This window comes from Notolepis coatsorum, assembly GCF_963971535.1.
Source record: "Notolepis coatsorum genome assembly, chromosome: 4".
Lineage (NCBI taxonomy): Eukaryota > Metazoa > Chordata > Actinopteri > Aulopiformes > Paralepididae > Notolepis > Notolepis coatsorum.
In genome coordinates, this window is record NC_140168.1 from 61,011,180 (window position 1) to 61,032,258 (window position 21,079).

At 43.8% G+C, this 21,079-nt stretch overlaps 1 protein-coding gene across 1 annotated transcript; it reads left to right on the forward strand.

Annotated features, from left to right (window-relative positions):
- Positions 1-241: 241 nt before the first annotated feature.
- ngly1 (N-glycanase 1) lies at positions 242-20,875 on the forward strand. The gene is made up of 12 exons (XM_084312593.1): positions 242-373; positions 1,762-1,876; positions 3,903-4,112; positions 4,827-4,989; positions 6,642-6,861; positions 8,134-8,255; positions 10,792-10,937; positions 11,639-11,749; positions 12,104-12,280; positions 13,643-13,828; positions 16,211-16,388; positions 17,666-20,875. The coding sequence occupies exons 1-12, from the start codon at positions 273-275 to the stop codon at positions 17,839-17,841; spliced, it is 1,905 nt and encodes a 634-aa protein (XP_084168719.1). The 5' UTR covers positions 242-272; the 3' UTR covers positions 17,842-20,875.
- Positions 20,876-21,079: the final 204 nt, after the last annotated feature.

Here is a 21,079-nt window from a genome sequence, read left to right on the forward strand (position 1 = left end):
TAAGGTTAAGGTTAGGGTTAAGCCCGGAAGGTTAGGGTTAGGGAACTAACATATCAATTGTTGAATATGCGGAAGAGACCCTTCGGCGCTAAACCAATCAGAGAGGGTCTTCGCTGTACGCGGCTAGCCAATCAGAGAGCGTCTTCGCAAACATAGGCTACGAAAAGAAAATCACGCGGAAGAACCAGAAGCAACCTCCTTGATGCATCTAGAACTGGAAGTTTCGTTAGCAGTAGCACAACAACAGGGAGAGCACTTGTTCGAGCTGTGTCATGGCTGTATCGCCAGGAGTCTCAACATTGTGTGAAAATTCAAATGAGGTATTTCTAGACGTCGCCAAGCTGTTAATCACCTATGCTGACAACATTTTAAGGTAATGTGTTGCTAATGACGTATCTAAGTAACCAGTCAACAGAACAGTGGTGGGTAATCGCAACTGGCTAACGACGTTAGCTAGCTATCGATTTGAATGCAAAACAAGCCATTTATTAGAAATGTCTTCTTAACATTATTTTATTCTCGTTTGAGCACATTGCTCGGCGACAGAAACTAACATGGAACAAGACCAGAGGTAAGGGAGGAGTGTATGATTGCAGTTATTTTAGAAGACAAGGATGGTAGGCAGGCTTTAACTAGGTGGGTGGGAAGGGGGTCTAACTGACATGTAGAAGATTTAGCTTTTCGGATGAGGTCTGATATGTCACTAACAGATGGGAGTAGAAAACTAGAGAGAGAGTAGAGAATGGGAGCATCAGGGAAGGAACATGGTGAACTGTAGGTGATATTAGATGAGGAAGACAGTTGCTGATGTATTTTTGCGATTTTAGCATTGAAAAAGTCCATGAACAAATTGCATTGAGAAACAGAGTGCATTTGTGGAGTGAGAGTGTCTGGAGGCTGTAAGATTGATTTAACAGTGGAAAACAGGGCTTGAGTGCTTCCTGCGCCTGAGCTAATTACACTGGCATAGTGAGTACTTTTTGCTTTGGCGAGAGCTTCCTTATAGTGGAGTATGTCTACATTTCTTTATGGACAGTGAGGCGCTCTAGGCGGCGGCCTTTGGCTTTGAGCAGGCGCAGCTCGGGTGTAAACCAGGGTGCAGAGCGAGTAAAGGAAACAGTCCGTGTTTTAAGTGGAGCAAAAGTGTCTAAGAGGTTATGGAGTCCATTGTTGTACATTGAGACCAGTTCATCACAGGTTGATTCATTGTCATGGCAGGAAAGGTTATTAAGTTCACTGGATAGAGCAGGTACATCGATGTTCTTAATATTCCTGAAAGAGATGGAACGTGACACGTTTGTTTTGTGTGATGACATTAAAAGATATGAACTTGTGATCAGAGATGGGCAGGTCAGACGCAGTACAGTTTTGGGGTGTGACACCAGAGCAGCACACTAAGTCCAAAGTGTGTCCTTTAGAGTGAGTAGGGAAGTCAACATATTGTTGAAATCCACAGCTGTCCAGGGAAGATGTGAGCTCCTTGGTAGTAGAATTGTTTATATTGTATTGTTTATGTTTATGTATGTCCCTATCTATGCCATAAATGTCATGATGTCATGTATATTGTGTAAATGTCACTATGAATTGAAAATGGGGGACCCTGTAAACAAGACGAACGTCTTTCTCTGGTCTGCATCCCCTTAACAATTGTGTGTATTGAGCCGTACTGTATTTGTAGTACCCATTCTGCAATCTGTTAAATAAAGTTATCATTCATTCATTCATGTGTCATTCATTCATTCATGTGTCACATCTATACAGGCATCCGAATGAGGAAAAATACCGGTCTATCCGTTTAGGCAACTCCATGTTCTCCACCAAACTCCTTCCGATCAAAGGTGCGGTGGAATGCCTCTTCGAGATGGGGTTTGAGGAGGTACGTTACTGTTGACTAATGGACTATCTGTGTGGGGAGCATGTCTATGTTCCCCGGGTCCTATGTTCCCCGGGTTCTATGTTCCCCGCTTTGATTGATTGATTGATTGAACATTTTAGACCACCAGCCCTGATTCCAAACTCTAACCTTAACCAGTTCGAAAGAGGGCCTAAGCTTAACCGTTCGAAACAAGGCGGACATTAATAATTAATAAAATAATAAAAATTTATAAAAATTTCAATCTATTAATCAATCAAAGCGGGGAACATAGAACCCGGGGAACATAGGACCCGGGGAACATAGGGATGATCCCTCTGTTTGTATATAGGACTTTTATCTAAAGTGCTTTACAACTTATCCCGTTCACTGACACATCCACACACCGATGGCGGAGGCGACCATGCAAGGTGCCAACCTGCTCATTGGGAGTTTGATTGATTGAAAACTGTATTAACATTGCAGAATGAGTACAGTACAGCTCAATACATACAATTGTTAACACATTCCCTGCCACGCAATTTGAGCATCTTATACCATTCTCTGCCAGCACTGTAAGTCTATGGAGATGTTCACCTTCTTTGCAGGGCTATAACTTTTTAAATTGTATTGCTAAATTGACATTACTATGGCCCATTCAACATCGATTATCTATCGTTCAGGATGTAGGAACGTTTTACTTTTTCATTCATACATTCATACGAAAATACCGTCTAGAATATAAATATGTTTTTATCGTTTTCTGCAGTAATTCCTAGAACGTGAGATATAGGCATAAACGCATATATAGATTATCAAATGCCGTTTGTTGCCGATCCACGCTATATTAAAAATTTCAACTGTACATGATCCTAAACGTTATGACTGATCATGAGCGGATGAACGGAGGGGGGGGGGGGTCGTTTATAATTCCGTGATCGTCGTTAAATGCTTTATGTAGTATGGGTGATATATTGATCAGAGCAGTTTGCATGGATAATAATAAACAAACGGGCTGAAAGTAACGTCAGCGTCCTCTTACCGTTCGACGATGAGACGGAGGAAAAAGATCCAGTCTAAATCCATTTCCGGTTTGTATAATCATAATACACGGCCAAATCGTATCAATTATTGCGTTATGGCAGCGATCGCTACACACGGACGTGTGTCTACAGTCCCGCAACAATATGCGAGTGGCCGGACGCATTTCGGAGACACACCGAGATCGACTCGTCCATTTCCGGTTTGGCAACTCGCCGATCATCCACCAGGGGGCAGTATTGAAGCGTTGCAGAGTTGTGCCGGCTCACACTGCATCAGACCAGGCTCCGTGAGGGAGAATATGAATAACATGTCGAAAAAATGAAATATGATCTCAATAACGTCGTACGCCGTGGATTGGCAGAATTAGCATGAACTTGAAACACGTTGTACAACGTTTATGGCGCAGGATGTGTTAAGGGGATGCAGACCAGAGAAAGACTTTCGTCTTGTTTACATCAGGGTCCCCCATTTTCAATTCATCATAACATATGACATACAGATACAGTACTGCTACATCTATACATTTATGGCATACCAGATTTGCAAATACAGTACTGTTTGTGATACAAAAAGAGTCCAGAAAAGAGAGTATATACATTTGACGTAGAAACTGTACATTGGAGGAGGTTGGGTAGGTGGGGTGGGGTGGGGGGTGGGCAGTTTAGCCCCTTTCGTGACTGTGATGCAAGCCCTGCTTGAATACGCATATTCAAGCAGGGCTTGCATCACAGTCACGAAAGGGGCTAGGAGCAGTTATGGGTTAAGTGTCTTGCTCAAGGACACTTCGATACCCTGCAGGGAGGAGCCAGAATCGAACCGGGAACCTTCTGATTACAGACGACCACTCTACCTCCTGAACCACTTTTGCCCCATTCAATTGTCATATTTGAAATCAAATATCGGATTTAATGCGATGGTGTTTTCCATAGCAACAGGCTTATCGCATGTTATAACTGGTCATATCTTCCCGCATAATAATGATGACATAAACATGTGTTTTTTGCAGGCTGACACCCATTTAGTGCTTCCCAGGTCTGCGTCTGTGGAGCAGCTGAAACTCATCAGGGAGTCCATTGCAGCAGAGAGGGACCAGAGGCTCCGTGGTGGGCAGCCGGCACAGTCTCCTCAGTCCCCCAGCTCCTCTGCTTCAGCCCAGGGAAGCCCCGCTACCTCGAGCCTGCCTGCCACACTGTCTCCGTCACAAGCACCGTCCCTGGTAGGAATTTCCTCTGCCCGTTGTAGGGATGCAGGGATGCACCGATAATACTTTTTTCCCACCATTGCCAATGCCAAGTTCTAAACCTTCAAGTACTGGCTGATACAGAGTCCCGAACCAATCCATTACTTTCACAGAACGCTATAGGCTTAGACTGGTAGTTTTGGGTGACTGGACAGAAATTACCTGATATTGTTTGAGCCTGATATTTGCCTGATCTCTGATCAGTTCACCCCTATCCTATGATGATGGGGACTATGTGCCACATAGGAGACGATAATGGCACCGCTGTTCAGATTCTATCCTATGTGAAATCCCCATAAGTCCAGGCTTATTGATTCACACCATACGCTATGCCTCGTATGCATATTTTGAGGAATTTAGAGCACTTGGGCACCATATTACATACTGGGTAAGGAGGAAGCTAGCCTCTGCATATCCTTCTCGGATACAAACACATGTAGGAATTTCACTAGTGGGCTTAGAGGGCAGGGTCAGCCCAACCCAGCAGGTGGGCGTTCAGCAGGTGGGCGTTCAGTTTCTTGCTCAAGGACTCTCGTAGGAATGTAGTTATTTGATGCTGCCGGGATCAAGCTTGTGATCTTCCAGATGCAGCACAATCTCACCAGCCACCAGGCCACTGATTCACTGACATCTTTAGACTGAACATGTTGCAACATTGTCCCTACTCTTCCTCTTCCTGCCATCTGTCAGGTGAACAGCGTGAGCTTCCTGACGACTCTTCAGTCCAACTTCCAGCACGTGATGCTGTATGAGGACCTTGCGCTACAGCAGAAAGCCAGGGACCACATCCCTCACCAGAAACTGTCCTCCGCTGCCAAAGAGAAGCTCAGCGAGGCCAAGCAGGTCGATCCAGGTACGGCCTGACACTCAAGTTCGTTTATTAATGATCACAATAAAATACACATACTTTGCGGTGAAATGCTTGGTTCTGTATGAGCCCCTGAGAGTGTGCTTCATACAGTAAAAAAAGTAAGTAAATGTAAGTAAAGAGGAATATACAATATACATATATACAGTACAATATACAATCTAAAGTACAACCTAGGTACAGTAAAAATGAGTAAACAGTGAGGTACAATGTACAAAAACTTGGTGCAATTGAGGTATGAATGTAGTGCAAATCTCTTTAATAATAGATAAATATGCGGCTACGTGGCGTAGTGGGCAAGGCGCTCGCCACTAATGACGGAGACGCTGGGCTTGCCTGTTCGAGCCCAGCGCTCCACATTGCTTTCAGTTTAGCTGGTCGTTCATACTAATACACATTGGCCGTATTAGGGGGTGGGAAACTGATGGGTGGGGATCGGGCGTTGTGGACAGCGACTCCTACAGGTCGGTTGGTGCGCCTGCGCAGTAGAATCAGGAAGTGTCGGGGGCAGCGTGAGCCTCCCACGCGTTACTCCTCGCCACTGAGAGATCGAGCTGCGCAGGTGAAAAGATGCGACTGCTGTTACCTCAAGTACCGGAGGGGACTTGTGCTATGTATGACTTAAGGCCTCTGCATGCTACAGCAAATTCAAAGCAACTTCAACACAACATCGGCGCGATTTCAGCGCGCTTGTTGCAGACAGTCTTGTAGACTGTGTTGCTTGGGCGTTGCGTACCTGTGTCCAAAATCTAATCTAAAGACCCGTTGCGTTGGTATTGCGTAGCAGTGATTGGTTGGTAGTGAATGGGGGCGGGGCTGTCTGTCACTTCTAGTGTTCCTGGCTCGAGACCAAAAGAAAACTTTCTGACAGGAGCTCGAGACCAAAAGAAAACTTTCTGACAGGAGCTCGATAGCTAGTGTATTGTTTCATTACACTTGTTTAATTGTTTGTTTAAAATGAATCAAATGCAGGAACGTATTGCAGAGGAGGTCCGAAAGTACCAACATTTATATAATAGCGGGTCTAAAGACTACAACTAAGGATAGCATTATGACGATGAATTCGTGGAAGGAGATTGGGGAAACAATGGGGATGGACTGGGTTGATATTACACTATATAAGAACACAAGCGAAAACAAACATAAACAGGGCTATTATTATACTAACGATGTATGGTTGAGAAGGGAAATCCGTTTGTAATGGCTAGAGTGCGCACCTTCGGCTGCCCAAAGTATTCAGGCGGGCTGGGCGCGCTCGAGCCGCACATCCGGGGTACATTTTGTTGCATCATAGGCTGCGCGTTGATTTTGCAGAAGCATAAAGGTAATGTGTCTGCAACACCGTTGCTTTGTCGATGTTGTGTTGAAGTTGCTTTGTATTTGCTGTAGCATGCAGAGGCCTTTAGTCCACATTGCAGCCGGCTTGTGGGAGGCAAGAAACAGCGTTCGTGACAGGGGAGGGTTGAATTGGATGATACGAAATTGGGATGGGAGAAAATATAGAAAATGGGAGAAAAAGTGGATAAAAAAAAAAAAAAGGATAAATATAATGTATTTACTCCACCACACGTTTTATAGGAATGAAGTTCAGATTGTCACCTTTCATTAAAAGGGTACAAATTATTTTGAGTCTTCAGCATGCGACCTCACGGAGGAGGATCTCCTGGTGCTGGAGCTGCTCAGCTGGTTCAAGAAGGACTTCTTCTCCTGGGTGGACTGCCTGTCCTGCAGCCGCTGCGGAGGTCAGACCCGCTCCTCCAGCGCCCTCAGCCCGTCCAGCGAAGACCTGCGCTGGGACGCCCAGCGTGTGGAGAACCACTACTGTCAGACCTGCCAGCTCTCCACCAGGTTCCCCAGGTGTGTGTGTGTGTGTGTGTGCGTGCGCGCGCGCGTGCGTGTGACCACTACTGTCAGACCTGCCTGTGTGAGAGTGAGTGAGAGAGGGAGACCACTACTGTCAGACCTGCCTGTGTGAGAGTGAGTGAGAGAGAGAGACCACTACTGTCAGACCTGCCAGCTCTCCACCAGGTACCCAGGTCTGTGTGCATTAGGGCTGGGTGATTAATCGAGTTTCAATTTAAAAAATAATTTGATTATATTTTTCTCCCATCCCAATTCCAGTGTGCCAATTCTCCCCTCCCCTGTCTTGAACGTTGCTTGCATATGCCCCCCACAGGTCGGTTGTAGGGAGGATAGAAGCCTTGCATCACGTGTCCCCTCCGGCACACGAGGAGGCAGCCTGTCACATATTTTCGCCTGCCAGCGCGGACTCTCATTGGCGAGGTGTAACGTGTGGGAGGCTCACACTACCCCCGCCATTTCCTGTCTCTGCTGTGCAGGCGTCCCCCAACCGACCTGTAGGAGTCGCTGTCCACAACGTCCAGATTACCACCCATCGACTTCCACCCGCTAACTCTGCCAATTGAGTTGCCAATTGCAACGCCGACAGCCGGAGTCGAACCCGGTGACTCTTGCATTGGTGACGAGCGCAATGTCCGCTGCACCACCCAGCCGCCAGAGTTTCAATTTAAATTACGATTTTGGCTTCCCACGAGCATGTAAAGAAGATAATCGAGATAAAACAATTATGGTGCTTCATGCTGTGAGCTGAAGGTGTGCTCATCCAACCCTCCCCCCAAGCCCAAAACGGTAGTTTCAGTCCATAGTTGCAGTCTATAGTTTCAGTCCATAGTTGCAGTCCATTTACCATTTATTAATTCCTTCATATCACCCAGCTCTATGGGATCATGTCTGGCACCCCCCTGCCATAACATAATGTTGTAGGCTAGACTAGAGCTGGAAGGTTTACCCAATATTAGTTTATACTGTCATGGATCCATACAAAGGTTTGGATTTGTATTATACCGTCAATGATATATCAAAATGTATATATATAAATAAATATACAAAAGGTTTTTTGGATACAAACTGGATAGAAAATATACCCATTTGAATGAAAAGGCACCATGACAATTGTATTGAAATGTCAAATAGATACAAAATCACAAATTTTTGCACTGGAAAAACCATATGCCATCAAATATCATTATATCATAAAAAATCTGAAAACTATATTTTGACCACATCGCCCAGCCCCTAGCTACAACTTGCTTCCATTCTCTTTTTCAGGTACAACAACCCTGAGAAGTTGCTGGAGACCAGGAGGGGGCGCTGTGGGGAGTGGGCCAACTGCTTCACCCTGTGCTGCAGAGCGCTGGGGCTGGAGGCCAGATACATCTGGGACAGTACAGGTATGTTGCACCCACAGTGCAGGTATGTTGCACCCACCTGGAAGACTGCAGGCCCTCATGGACTTGACCCGCATGTTTGTTCAGTGTTCTCAAGTTCTCTCAGTCAACAAAACGGCGTCTGCAATGTTCTTATAACAATAAATTGAATGGGCAGAAAACTGCATAAAGGCATGAATGTGGGTTTATAATAAATCCTCAGGTCCTGCATAAGCATGTAAAATAGGCCCAAATAAAATACCAGGCTACAGGTTAATAAAATATTAGGAATATCATATTACTTTTACACTCTTCCACTCTTTATGGGTAATGATTATATGCGTAAAGCAATCTGTTGGAATATAAAATAATTATTAAATTTAAATAACTATATTCACGTCCTTCAATTATAATTTTTTGCTTGGGATTGTGGCCGATTCCCTTGGGTGAAATTCCCAAAGACTTTCTGAAAGTGCATCAAAACCCTTGTGGACTCTGATTTTGACATGGGACAACCTTCTTCCCTCCCCAACTACACTTACACTGTCATGTCTAACTGCTTCCTTGTTAGTCGATTAGTCAATTCATTTGTCGTAATTCTTTTAGTAGATTATTTTAGCTGATTAGTCGTTTGTTATTCTCCACGAAAATGTATACGCACCTCTCTTACATCGTTATAATATTCACAGATACATGTTTGTCTCTGATTTAACACTTTCACTGCCACTCACGAGAAATCTCGGAATTATTAATATCTCGTTGAAAGCCACTCACGAGATTTCTCGGATTTATTTTTAGCGATCTGAAATCATATTGCATCACGCGAGCCTACCCTAGTATACCCGAGTGCCGCCGGCGATCAGATGTGGAAAAAAGCGCCCCCTATCGTCTCCCAGATGACATAAGGGATTTTGGAATGGACTCAATGAAAATGGATGGGGAAAAAAATCCTGTACTCCACATTTTCCAGTCCACCCATGCAGCCGGAGTACCAGGGTTCATTCAGGGGGCTCTGAGCCCGTGGAATCATGTACTGCACTGTACACACGTTGGATCCATACACTTATCGATTTTTTCGAATGGTGATCAGGAATTGGAATATACCAGTTGGATACCATCTGATGTCAGGTAAGGAATCTATGTTATCAGTGTTAGGATAATCAGACTCATTTTGATGAAGATATAGGCTGTTTTGTGAAATGGGCTCTATCGGTTTTACTGAAAAAATCCATGAGGAAATGAACACAGCGATTATCCGTGCGCGGCTTGAATGGGCGTGCGTGTATGTATAATATTGATCATCTAGCGTTTATTTGAAAACGATTCATAAATAGGCCGACAAATATCAACGTTCTGGAATATTCCAGTAAAAGACGATTATCATAGAATGCCCCAGAATGAACTGTTTTTTACCTCAAAACGGGTGCTTTTCAAAATGCTCTCAAACGGAAATGAAGCGATAAAAAACCAATCTGCCTTGACAGCACTGACTGGAAAATGATTATTTGATAAGCGACGGGCAGATTAGACACACAGCCATAATTTAAAACATAGATTAGGCGATATTAACGATAACATTAAAGTGGATGGTGGCATTGAAGCGCTAACTCTGGCGCCACCTCGTGGCATAGAAAGTGTTAAAGGGGACATGCATTGCTATTCCTTGCACTATTTGGGCAACTTTACACAATTCCTGTGAGTCTATTGAACACATCTGTAAGGTTTATTTTTTAAAAAAAAATCATTGTTTTATATTTCTAACGGAGTACTCAAAAGCATCATTTTCCAGCATCAGGATTTCAGCCTGTTATTGGATGGTCTCCGCCCATAAGTGCTTTCAGTGACAGTCACCCACACAGCGTGATACATACGAGAGAGAGAGAGAGAGAGAGAGGGAGAGAGAGAGAGAGAGAGAGAGAGAGAGGAGAGATGCGCCCCCGACACACACGCAGTCAAGTTTGTGTGTAATGGGAGAGAGATGGCGCACACACATTTACACACACTTCTGCAGTCCCTCCCGCCCTCTCTCTCTCTCTCCCCCTCGCTCGTTCTCCGCCTGTCAAACCCTGTTTGAGGAAGTGTCGGGTTACACTGCACTACAACCATAGAGGGGCCGTTACTGCAGATCAGTTCCCTATTCACTTCAGGAATACCGTCAAATCAGAACGGCTTAGTTGAGTGAGGGAAGATCTCGTGAACTCGAGACTAGACTGATGAGTCAATATGGTAATTAGAGACACAGACCCATTGATACTAACCCCTATTGCTATAAAACAATGGTAAATACTGAAAAAAGCCATTTATAATGCATGTCCCCTTTAACACTTTAGATACTAGGAAGTAATGGTGTGTAACCCCCCCTTTTTTGCTAATTAAATCTATTGGACCAAGAATGTCTTTAGTCTCTGGGACAGCCCCAAACAAAAGTTGTTTATTTTGCATGTGTCCAGAAACAACATTTATTTAAGTTTTCTCCACCACCACCACAACAACAACAACAATAGCACCACTGACTGTATGAGTGAAGAGCGTCTTGACAGTCTGTCTTCTCTGGTTTCAGACCACGTGTGGACGGAGGTGTACTCGGCCTCCCAGCGGCGCTGGCTCCACTGTGACTCGTGTGAGAACGCCTGCGACAAGCCCCTGCTGTACGAGGCCGGCTGGGCAAAGAAGCTCTCCTACGTCCTGGCTTTCTCCAAGGACCAGGTGAGGGAGACGCCACGTTTTTCTCAGGACCGACTCAGACGTGTCCAGGATGTTCTCTCCTCTTCTGCATGTGTGCCTCTTGCACCGACAAAACCCAGATTCCATTGAAGGATGTTTTTTAATGATTCCGAAACGCTGTAATAGGGTTCCTACTATTGTGGGAAAAACCTGGAGAAGTTGTGGGATTTAGACCATTTTATCTTCCAAGCCCTGGAAAGGATTTGTGAAAGTGGTCCAAATAAGTCAACTGGTATTTGTTATTACATCTTCAAGTGTTTCATGAGAATTGTGGCTGATTTAGTTGTACTTGAAAGACTTAAATTAATCCAAATCACAAATTCCCTAAGAGTTATGGCAAAAACAAGACACACAAATTAGACATAAAAGTATCCCTCTTTGTCACAGAATAACCATGGAGAGGTCTTGGAATAACAATGGAGATGTCTTGGAATTTGATAATGAATGATGATATGACTAGACTAGTCGATTAATCTCTGGTTGTTGGTAATGGAAATAGCAGTCTGTTCATTCTAAACTAAACCTACATTCACAGTTGCCAGAACAAAGTTTTACATTTAGTGAAAATTTCAATCCCCAATAGAAATATGTCCAGTAGAAGCCCTTGAGTAAACAGTTCCACAATAGTAAACAATCGTCTCCTTCGGACATGAACTCTCTATAGTTTCCCTTTTTGGACGCAGGTTGTGGACGTGACCTGGAGGTATTCCTGTAAACATCCGGAGGTCTTGTCCAGGCGGACCAAAGTTCAGGAGCCGTGGCTGCGACACGCCATTAACGGACTCAATGCTGCGGTACGGTGCTGCTTCTTCTCTTTACACCCCTTCACCATGTTGTGTTGTTACAGTAAAGAGACTGCAGTCCATGAGATAATGATCTACATTGTTGTTGTTGTTGTAAAGAGATTGCAGTCCCTGAGATAATGATCTACAGTGTGTTGTTGTTGTAAAGAGACTGTAGTCCCTGAGATAATGATGTACAGTATGTTATTGTAAAGAGACTGTAGTCCCTGTAATAATGATCTACACTACAGTGTTGTTGTAAAGAGACTAGTCCCTGATATAATGATCTACAGTGTGTTGTTGTTGTCATTGTAAAGAGACTGTAGTCTCTGTGATAATGATGTACAGTGTGTTGTTGTTGTAAAGAGGCAGCAGTCCCTGAGCCCAGAGAGGAAGAAGGAGCTGTTGGAGAGGCTGCTGGTGGAGCTGGTGGAGTTCATATCCCCCAAGACACCCAAAGCGGGCGGGCTGGGCGGCCGTGTCTCTGGATCCCAGGCCTGGAGGACCGTCCGGGGGGAGACGGGCGCAGCGACTTCCCCACCGGTGAGCTGCGTTACCCACCATACACACGCTCTTTCTCAATGTTGATGCGGATGTGGCTACACACGTTAATACATTGACGGCCAGGGGTATTAGACGGACCCACTCTATAAGGCCAGCTTATCATAATAAGTATTCATTGTGCGTGAGGCTGTTTGTAGAGCTAAATCTATACTTTATATTATTGCTATCTGTCCATTCTCATTGTCAATTGACACTAGAAAACCGTCCCTTCAAAATGGCTTAAAGAAAAAAAGAATTCATCAATACGTTCCCATTTTATAGCGTCTTGAATATGAACATTATATGGGATTGGTCTGGTATATTTCCTGCAAAACGAGATACAGGCTGCTAAGCTAATAACGTTAAATCGAATGGCGTTTCGGCCCTACAGAAGCTAGAGCTAAAAATCAAAATGCATATAGTCTGTATCATGGTCCACCATGAATGCATGAAAGGGGGGGGGGAAGACGTCGTTTCTGATTATTGATTACCAATAACGGCGTTAGCCTCAGTAGCCACATTCGCTGATCGGCTGGTTGAGTATGATAACAAGGCCTGATCAGCATGTCATTTACGGGAAAAAGCTCTTACCGTGGCCCGGTTGGACTGCAAAAAGGATTTCCCAGTTATCGATCGCCATCTGGTAGATCGATATGTCCATTGGCTGATGATATATTCCTTTACTGCATACTGAATTCAGCGCCCCAAAACGTATTCCATGCTACACGCATAGATTCAGGCTAACACGAAAGTCCATTCAAGATTAAAAAATAATAATTACACCGTTCTGCCACAGGGAACACTGCATTATCGAGACAGCGCCCCTACGAGGATCTGGCCGGTAATGCACTTTTCCGAATTCCAAGAGTAGGGTAATTCTGCAGTGCTGCTCGGTGACATTGAGTAGGTTATTAAAATGGAATAAAAGCCAAAACAACCTAGCCACGGATATGTCCGTGGTTGGCCCTCAAGCGTTGGATCCGAAACACGGACATGTCCGTGGTTGGCCCCGTATGTGTTAATACTCTCCTATTTATACTTGTGGCAGAGTGTGTGAGCTTTGTTGAGCTGCAGTACATTCCACTAATGTTTTTCATCAATATTTTATTGGCCATGGCATTTCTCATTATACAAGTGTAGCACGATAGCTCTGCCTCTGAAGCCTAGTAAGCATAATATCTTGCTTGGTCATGAGGTGTCCCTGAACCTGAACCAGGTGTGGTATGTGTTATATATATACACTCACTCACTCATTCACACACACTCTATAGTGAATTTGTGGAAAGCAACAGGTGCTGTGTAAACACAGGCTCACTGCTTGGCTAATTAAGGATGTCTTGTGCATTATTTGCCCTCCCAAAGGTTACAGAGTACGTGTTCACTCCCACCGTCACAGAGAAGAGTGCCAGATTGTTCCATCTGAGGTACAGCGCCACTAAGGACCAGTACTGTCGAGTGTCTAACGCTGATGAGGTCACGGAGGGCTGGGAGCAGGCTGTCTGGAGGAAGACCTCTGTGTTCAGGAAGGTGGAAGAAGACTGGCAAATGGTTCGTTTTTAATATCCCTCTTAACCCTTTCACTACCACACTACAGACGGTTAATTGATTGAACATTTTATGGACTTATATTTAAATTCATAATCATTTACTCAACTCTAACCCACATGTCAGACCAAAACAAAAAAGTAAAATTTTGTTTTTGTTTTATACCTTTTTAACACTTTGATTGCCTAAGGCTAAATTCACGATATACAGTAGGTTGCCAGCTCTATTTGTCTATGGAGAAATTCCCCTTCTTTGCAGGGCTATAACTTTTTAAATTCTATTGCTAAATTGCCATTATTAGGGCCCATTCAATGTCCTATATGTATTGTTCAGGGTGAAGCAACGTTAAACTTTTTCATTCACATATTCATACTAAAGTATGGTCTAATGTATAAGTATGTTTTCATCTGTTTCTGCAGCTTTCTCCAGAACGTGATCTATAGCCCCAAATGCATTATATTGATGATGAAATACAGTTTGATGGCAATCGGCGCGATATAAAAAATTCCAACTAGACATGGTTCTAGAAGTTACTACACGTCATCTGTAGGGATGGGTATCGTTAGGATTTTATCGATACTACTACTCTTATCGATACTGCTTAACGGTTCGGTACTTTATCGATACTCTTATCGGTTCTTTTTGATTATTTTTTTATGATTTTTATATTTGCAGTTGAGAGCATTGGTCATCTCCCTACAGTAAAGATTAGAAATGATTGAATTATTGTAAATTTGTGTGGAGTGGTGGGAATAGCTGCTTCAATAATAACTTATAACAACAACAGACAAGTTAGACAACTATGTATACAAAAAAAAACGATATACACTGAGATTGTAGTATTTGTAGCTAAACAATTATTTTGTTTATTAGCCTATTTGTAATAATTCGTTATTAGCCTAGGCAACTCTGTATCTTGGCTTACCGGCTGCAGTGGACGTGGATGCAGATGGGACACTGCGCGCAAGGCAGTCAAATACGCGCATTTCTGCACACTAATATCGTGTTTTGCCAACAAATGTTTTGATAGATTGCTCGTATTGCCACCCTTACTGGCAAATGTTTTGTTGCACTTGTGGCAACGTGCATTGTCGGCATTGACCCTTGTAAAGTATATCCATACTTTAGAACGCTTCGCTCTATCCGCCATGATCACGACTCAGTGCATGCAGAGCTGCTGTCTGTGTGCAGCGCGCTATAGCACGGGGCGTCGGGGAGCACTTTCATTAAGGAGTACCCGTATGTAGTACCCGTATGTCTATGTGTAGCACTAGCGAGCGACTCGCGAGGAGTGTGTGTAATAATTGACTCGCTGGCTGCGGCTCGCTTCTCGTGCAGAGACAGAGAGGATCGTTCGCAACTTTTAAATAATAATAATAATAATAATAATAATAATAATAATAATTTCTCTAGAGTATCGATAGCAGTACCGAGGACGTCGGAGCTTATAAATACTCCGGTATTTTCTAATATAGTACCGGTTCCCGTTCAAAACCGGGGTCCGGGGGGCATCCCTAGTCATCTGATGTTGACCGGATGGGCGAGGGGGCGTTTATAATTCCGTGGGCAACATTATACCATTCATCTAATGTGGGACATATGTTCATCAGATCAGTTAGTATAGGAGACATTGAAAAATAACGCTGAATCTTACCGTATCTTCCTCGCGCCGTTGGGGCGATGAGCGTGGAGTATACATTTTCCTATTATGGGATGTTTGAATACCCAGTCCATTTCCAGGTTGTATAATGGTATATACGTCCAAATCATGTTGTTTATCGAGTTATTGGCAACGGATCGCTGTGTGTTGTGACGAGCTAGAATGCCGGGACATGTACCGAGTGCCCGGAAGTGGTGTGGGTGAATAGCACATCGTCCAAGTGGCTTCCTGTTGGGCGATTGCGCCGATCGGCCACCAGATGGCGCTCTTGAACCGCTGGAGGGTTCGGTGGGGCTTTTTGGTGGGTCTCAGGCCAGCGGATGGGAAATATGAATCCGATCACAGATTTTTGAAATATTGATATCAAAGACGAGTTACGGCGTCTTCGGCAACTTGAGCATGGCGGGAAAGGACGCCTAAAAGCGTCTTCCGGCAGTTAAAGTGTTAAAGGTATAATCTGTAATGCTGTCAAACAGTGACTTCTTGGCAAAATAGCCCCTCTTGATACTGCACTTTGTTTACATTACTTGTTTTGGTCTGGTGTGTGGGTTGGAGTTGTGTGGGGATAGGGGGAGGGGTTTCTATTACTGACCACACCTCAGGCTCTGCTGAGAGGTCTGGGAGAAATCCACAGTATAGTAATAAGGTAGTGGTACGTAACAGCGTTACAGATTCTACTATGTAAAGTAAACGTTTTCCCTGTCTCCTCTCTCCACGGTGCTCAGGTGTACATGGCCCGGACGGAGGGCTCCTCCATGGGGAAGGTCAGCTGGAGGTTTGACTGCGCTCCGGCGGGGATGAGGATCCGAGGGGCGTCTGTCAGGACCTGCAGCCAGACCTTCCACTCGGGCAAAGTCCGCTGGAGCCTGCAGTCTGGCCCCGACACCACAGAGTTCTCAGGGGGTAGGCTGACGTGACCGTGAGAGAGATGCTCATTCATGTAGAAACCACTGTGTAAATATGACATAAAGAAGATGACAAATGGATATGTGGAGACAATATGGACACTACATGGTGGAACCGTAGAATATGATTAATTTTTTTTTATGGAGATGAAGCCATATGCTTTGTGTTACAACTGGGAATGTAAGAATACGGCTAGAAAATGGCTTCTCTGCTTATTGTAAAATGTATTAATTAAGCCCGATTGGCCCGGTACCGGTCCGAGATTTATTTAACGTCACACAAATAGATCAATACAGTCCTTAAGTGTGTTGTGTTTCTGTTTCAAATGTCGCCAAGAGTAAATTCCCTGACCCTATTAAAACAGCAGTCAAAGTGTATATTTTCAGCACTACGTTTGTTTAGCAATGATTTTAAACGCTATTAGCTAAATATAAGCTTCTAAAAATCTCTGCGCATTGCATCCGAAATGAAATCGTTGTAGTCCAGAGAAAGAGGAGATCCAGGGCTTTCGATGGACGTCTACATTTCATAATACTACACTACCCAGCTCACACTAGCAGCCAACGGATTTCTTACAAGCAATGACTGGAATGTCATTTAAAATACAACGTATATTGTTTCTTTACCTTTCTGCGAACATCTAGGAAAAGACTGCGTCTCAATCTGGTAAGAAATGGCGGAACTGTCGATTATCCGGAAGTAACTGTATTTACAGTAGATTTCATTCACGGTATTTGCTGCCCTCTACCGGGAGCCTGGTGGTATTACATCCAGATTTAAAACCGGCATTGAAAAGAGGATATCTGTGCCTTTTAACTCATTGGCGGCCACGCTCTTTTCCCATCTTTACTCAATGGCGCCAGCGTTATTGCAAATTTGTATAGCTATGGAGACAATAGTATGGCTCATTTGACAGGCATTGTTTATAGTCCAAGACTGACTAACCAGTTGATTTCTACATACTTTAGTTTGTGCGCTATTCCATGCTAAACATCGCCCCTTTCCAGAAGAATCCAGTCTTTTTTCATAGATGGCGAGATATGACGCGCTATATGCATTATGCCCAAATTGTTCGGGTTGCTCGCCTGAAACCCCAAATACTTCCAAATACTTCAAAATAAACCAGCATAATTTGTCACTGAAATGCCTCTTTTTAATGTTTAATGCGATTACAGAGGAACATACTGTACATCACACTGACAAACTTCTCATTTGTATAAAATGAGGAGAGGCTTCCTGCTAATTATCTCTCTTGTATTTGACCACACACACAGATGGGGAGCTGCATTCATTCCCGAGTCTTTCCGGATCCTCCGAGGTGGTCGTCGAAGCGGAGCTCAGCGGCGGGGAGGGCGAGATGTCGTGGCAACACGCTCAGCTGTTCCGTCGGAGTCTGAAAGAGATGGAGGAGTCCTCGTTTGAGATCCTCATAGACCTCGACGACGCTTGACGACGGGCCTCCCTCCACACCTTGTGGTCGGGAAAACGAGGCTGTGTGTTCATTCTCTTTCATTGCTCGTGGCTGCGCTGACGAGGAGTGTGTTAATGACATACTGGTGTGTGTAATGACATACTGGTGTGTGTTAATGACACATAGTGGCGTGTGTTAATTATCTTTCATTGTTGGTGGCTGCTCTGACTCTAGCTGTGTCTCAATTCAGGGGCCACATCCTACAAAGGATGCGGTCTACAAAAGCGGGTCCTTCGTAGACCGCGATGGCCAAACCCAGGCATGGTTAAATGAGACGGTCTGATCTACGGAGGATTTCCTATTTTCATCACCAGCTCTTCCCGCCACGCTTACCCTTGCATCACAAAGCGCCATGAAGCTGGCAACGTTGGTTATCATGACTATTTTAACCAGACATTTTATGTTTTAAGGCCCTTTGTTTTTTACATTTATATAGTTGAAACCCAATACTAATTTAAAAGTGTAATTGTCTGCCACTGTTAGATTCAGCGATGCCATTTTGGAAGAGAAATTCCAAACATCACTGGCACGCAATGAATAAATAGGATAGGTTGAGTCTCACCCAGCCAGCTGTTCCATCTCCCAACACGTTGGAGCCAACTTCCAAACGGGCGTTATTTGGAAAAACTTACCACATATTGGGAATATAAATGGCTACTTTCTTGCCTGAAAAAACATTTAAACTTAATAAAGTGACATAATAAACTTCATTAAGGTCCCAGTTTTTAGCCTTCTGCATCGCTGTTATTGTGAAATGCTTTCTGGGATACTTGGCTGTCCCAAAGGATCCATCCGTTGGATCCTCCAATTCGGGGAAATAATTTGAAGGAGCCTTTTGAAATGGGACAGCCTTGGTTGGTTGCACCGCTGTGATGCATTTGGTCTTCAAATGCAGCCTTTGAAGGATGCAGCCCCTGAATTGAGACACAGATACATTCTGGGCTAAGTGGGTGGATCTTAGACGGCACTATACTGTCGAGTATACGGTAAAGAATTACAAGTGCAGGTTTTTTTTATTACATTTTTATTACAATTCTCCTGAAATCTTAATTCCCAGCAATGGTAGCTGATGCATGGGCTAATGTAGGTGACCTACAGATCAGTATATTTGGATCCCTTGTGTATATACACTCAGTGTACAAAACATTGGTGATATATTCGTAGTTTTAGGTTATACGCACCCTTTTCCACAGTCCATGTCTCAACGTTCAAAGATCTACCTTTAACTTGTCTCTTTGTTGTCTAACATCTCCTCTTCATGATTTGAAGTGTATTTAATAATTTAATAGTTTTTCACCTTGTCAGTGTATTTCATGGAAACTGGAAATGTTTATAGCGGTATACCTCTTTAAAGAATTCTTAACATTCTAGTTTCTTAACACTTTGGCTGCCATGGGTTAAATTCATTATCAACCGTAGGTTGCCGGCTCTATTTGTCTATAGAGAAAGTCCCCTTCTTTGCAGGGCTATAACTTTTTAAATTCTATTGCTACATTGCCATTATTAGGGCCCATTCAAAGTCCTATATGTATTGTTCATTGTGTAGCAACGTTAAACTTTTTCATTCACATATTCATAGTAAAGTATGGTCTACTCTAATGTATAAGTATGTTTTCATCTCTTTCTGCAGCTTTCTCCAGAACGTGATCTATAGCCCCAAATACATTATATTGATGATGCAATACAGTTTTATGGCAATCAGCGCGATATAAAAAATTCCAACTAGACGTACTTCTAGAAGTTACTACACGTCATCTGATGTTGACCGGATGGGCTAGGGGGCGTTTATAATTCCGTGGGCAGCGTTATACCAATCATCTAATGTGGGTCAAATGTTGATAATAGCAGTTAGTATTGAAGACGGTAACTTTACACGCTAAAACTCACCCCAGTCTCCGCGCGCCGTTGGGCGATCATCGTAGAGTAGAAATTTTACCATTATGGGATGTCGATTTACCCGGTCCATCTCCAGCTTGTATAATGGTATATACGTCCAAATCATGTTGTTTATCGAGTTATTGGAAATCGATCGCTATGTAGTGTGTCGAGATCGAGTCCCGGGACCTATTAGCGAGTGCCCGGAAGTAATACGGCCGACCAGCACAACCTCTACGGCACTTCCTGTTAAGCGATTGCGCCGATCGGCCACCAGATGGCGCTCCTGAACCGCCAGAGAGCTCAGTGGATCCTCCTGGTGGATCTCAGGCCAGCGGAGGGGAAATATGAATCCGATCCCAGATTTTTCAAATATTGATATTAAAGACGCTGTAAAGCGTCTTCGGCAACTTGAGCATGGCCGGGAATGACGTGTTTAGGTGTTTTCCGGCAGCCAAAGTGTTAAGCTAGATGGTGTTGGATTATGTATTTCATCTCAACATGGGGTCCTTGAAGGGGGCTTCACTGGGTTATCAGAATAATTGTGAGTAGTGTTTCACTGTTTCAGTGACTAGAGGTCAGCCCAATGGGAAAATATGAGTGGTATAGGCAGGACTAAATCATATCCAACAACAAATATCTCCTCATACGGGGATCCCTCAGACAAAATCGTATCAAATCGGGGTCCCTCTGCCGTATCGATTTTGCCGACTTTGACATAAAAAAGGTTGAGAACCGCTGAATTGTATTGATTGATTGATTGAAAACTTTATTAACAGATTGCAGAATGGGTACAGTACATACAATTGTTAAGGGGATGCAGACCAGAGAAAGACTTTCGTCTTGTTTACATCAGGGTCCCCCATTTTCAATTCATCATTACATCATGTAAACCACCCATGTTGTCTTTGCAAAGCCATGTTGTTTATCAAGTCTCGTAATTTGCATCTATTGTGAGCGTCTCCATATTTATCTGTGGTGCATGTAGACATTTTCCCAGTGGGGAGGACTCTAACCTGTTGCCAGTGACATGAAGAAATGAATTGCTGTGGCTGTACAACTTCATCATCATGTGACTATGTTCAATCAAAATGGCTCAAATGGAAGTTTGATTTAATGGGAGGAGTTGAATGTTTACCCACCTGTGCAATAAAGATATTTTTCTACAGTTATCTTGTACTTTTTAATGTATTGAGATGAGTACAGTTTGTATTGTTGACACCTAGTCCCCCTGCCATGTTTTGAAGCATTTTTGATACCGAGGTCTGTGTGTATCTCTGCCACCCTCTAGTCGTTACAAACGTTAACTACAGCACGGGCTGTCTTTTTCTCTTATTGGTCG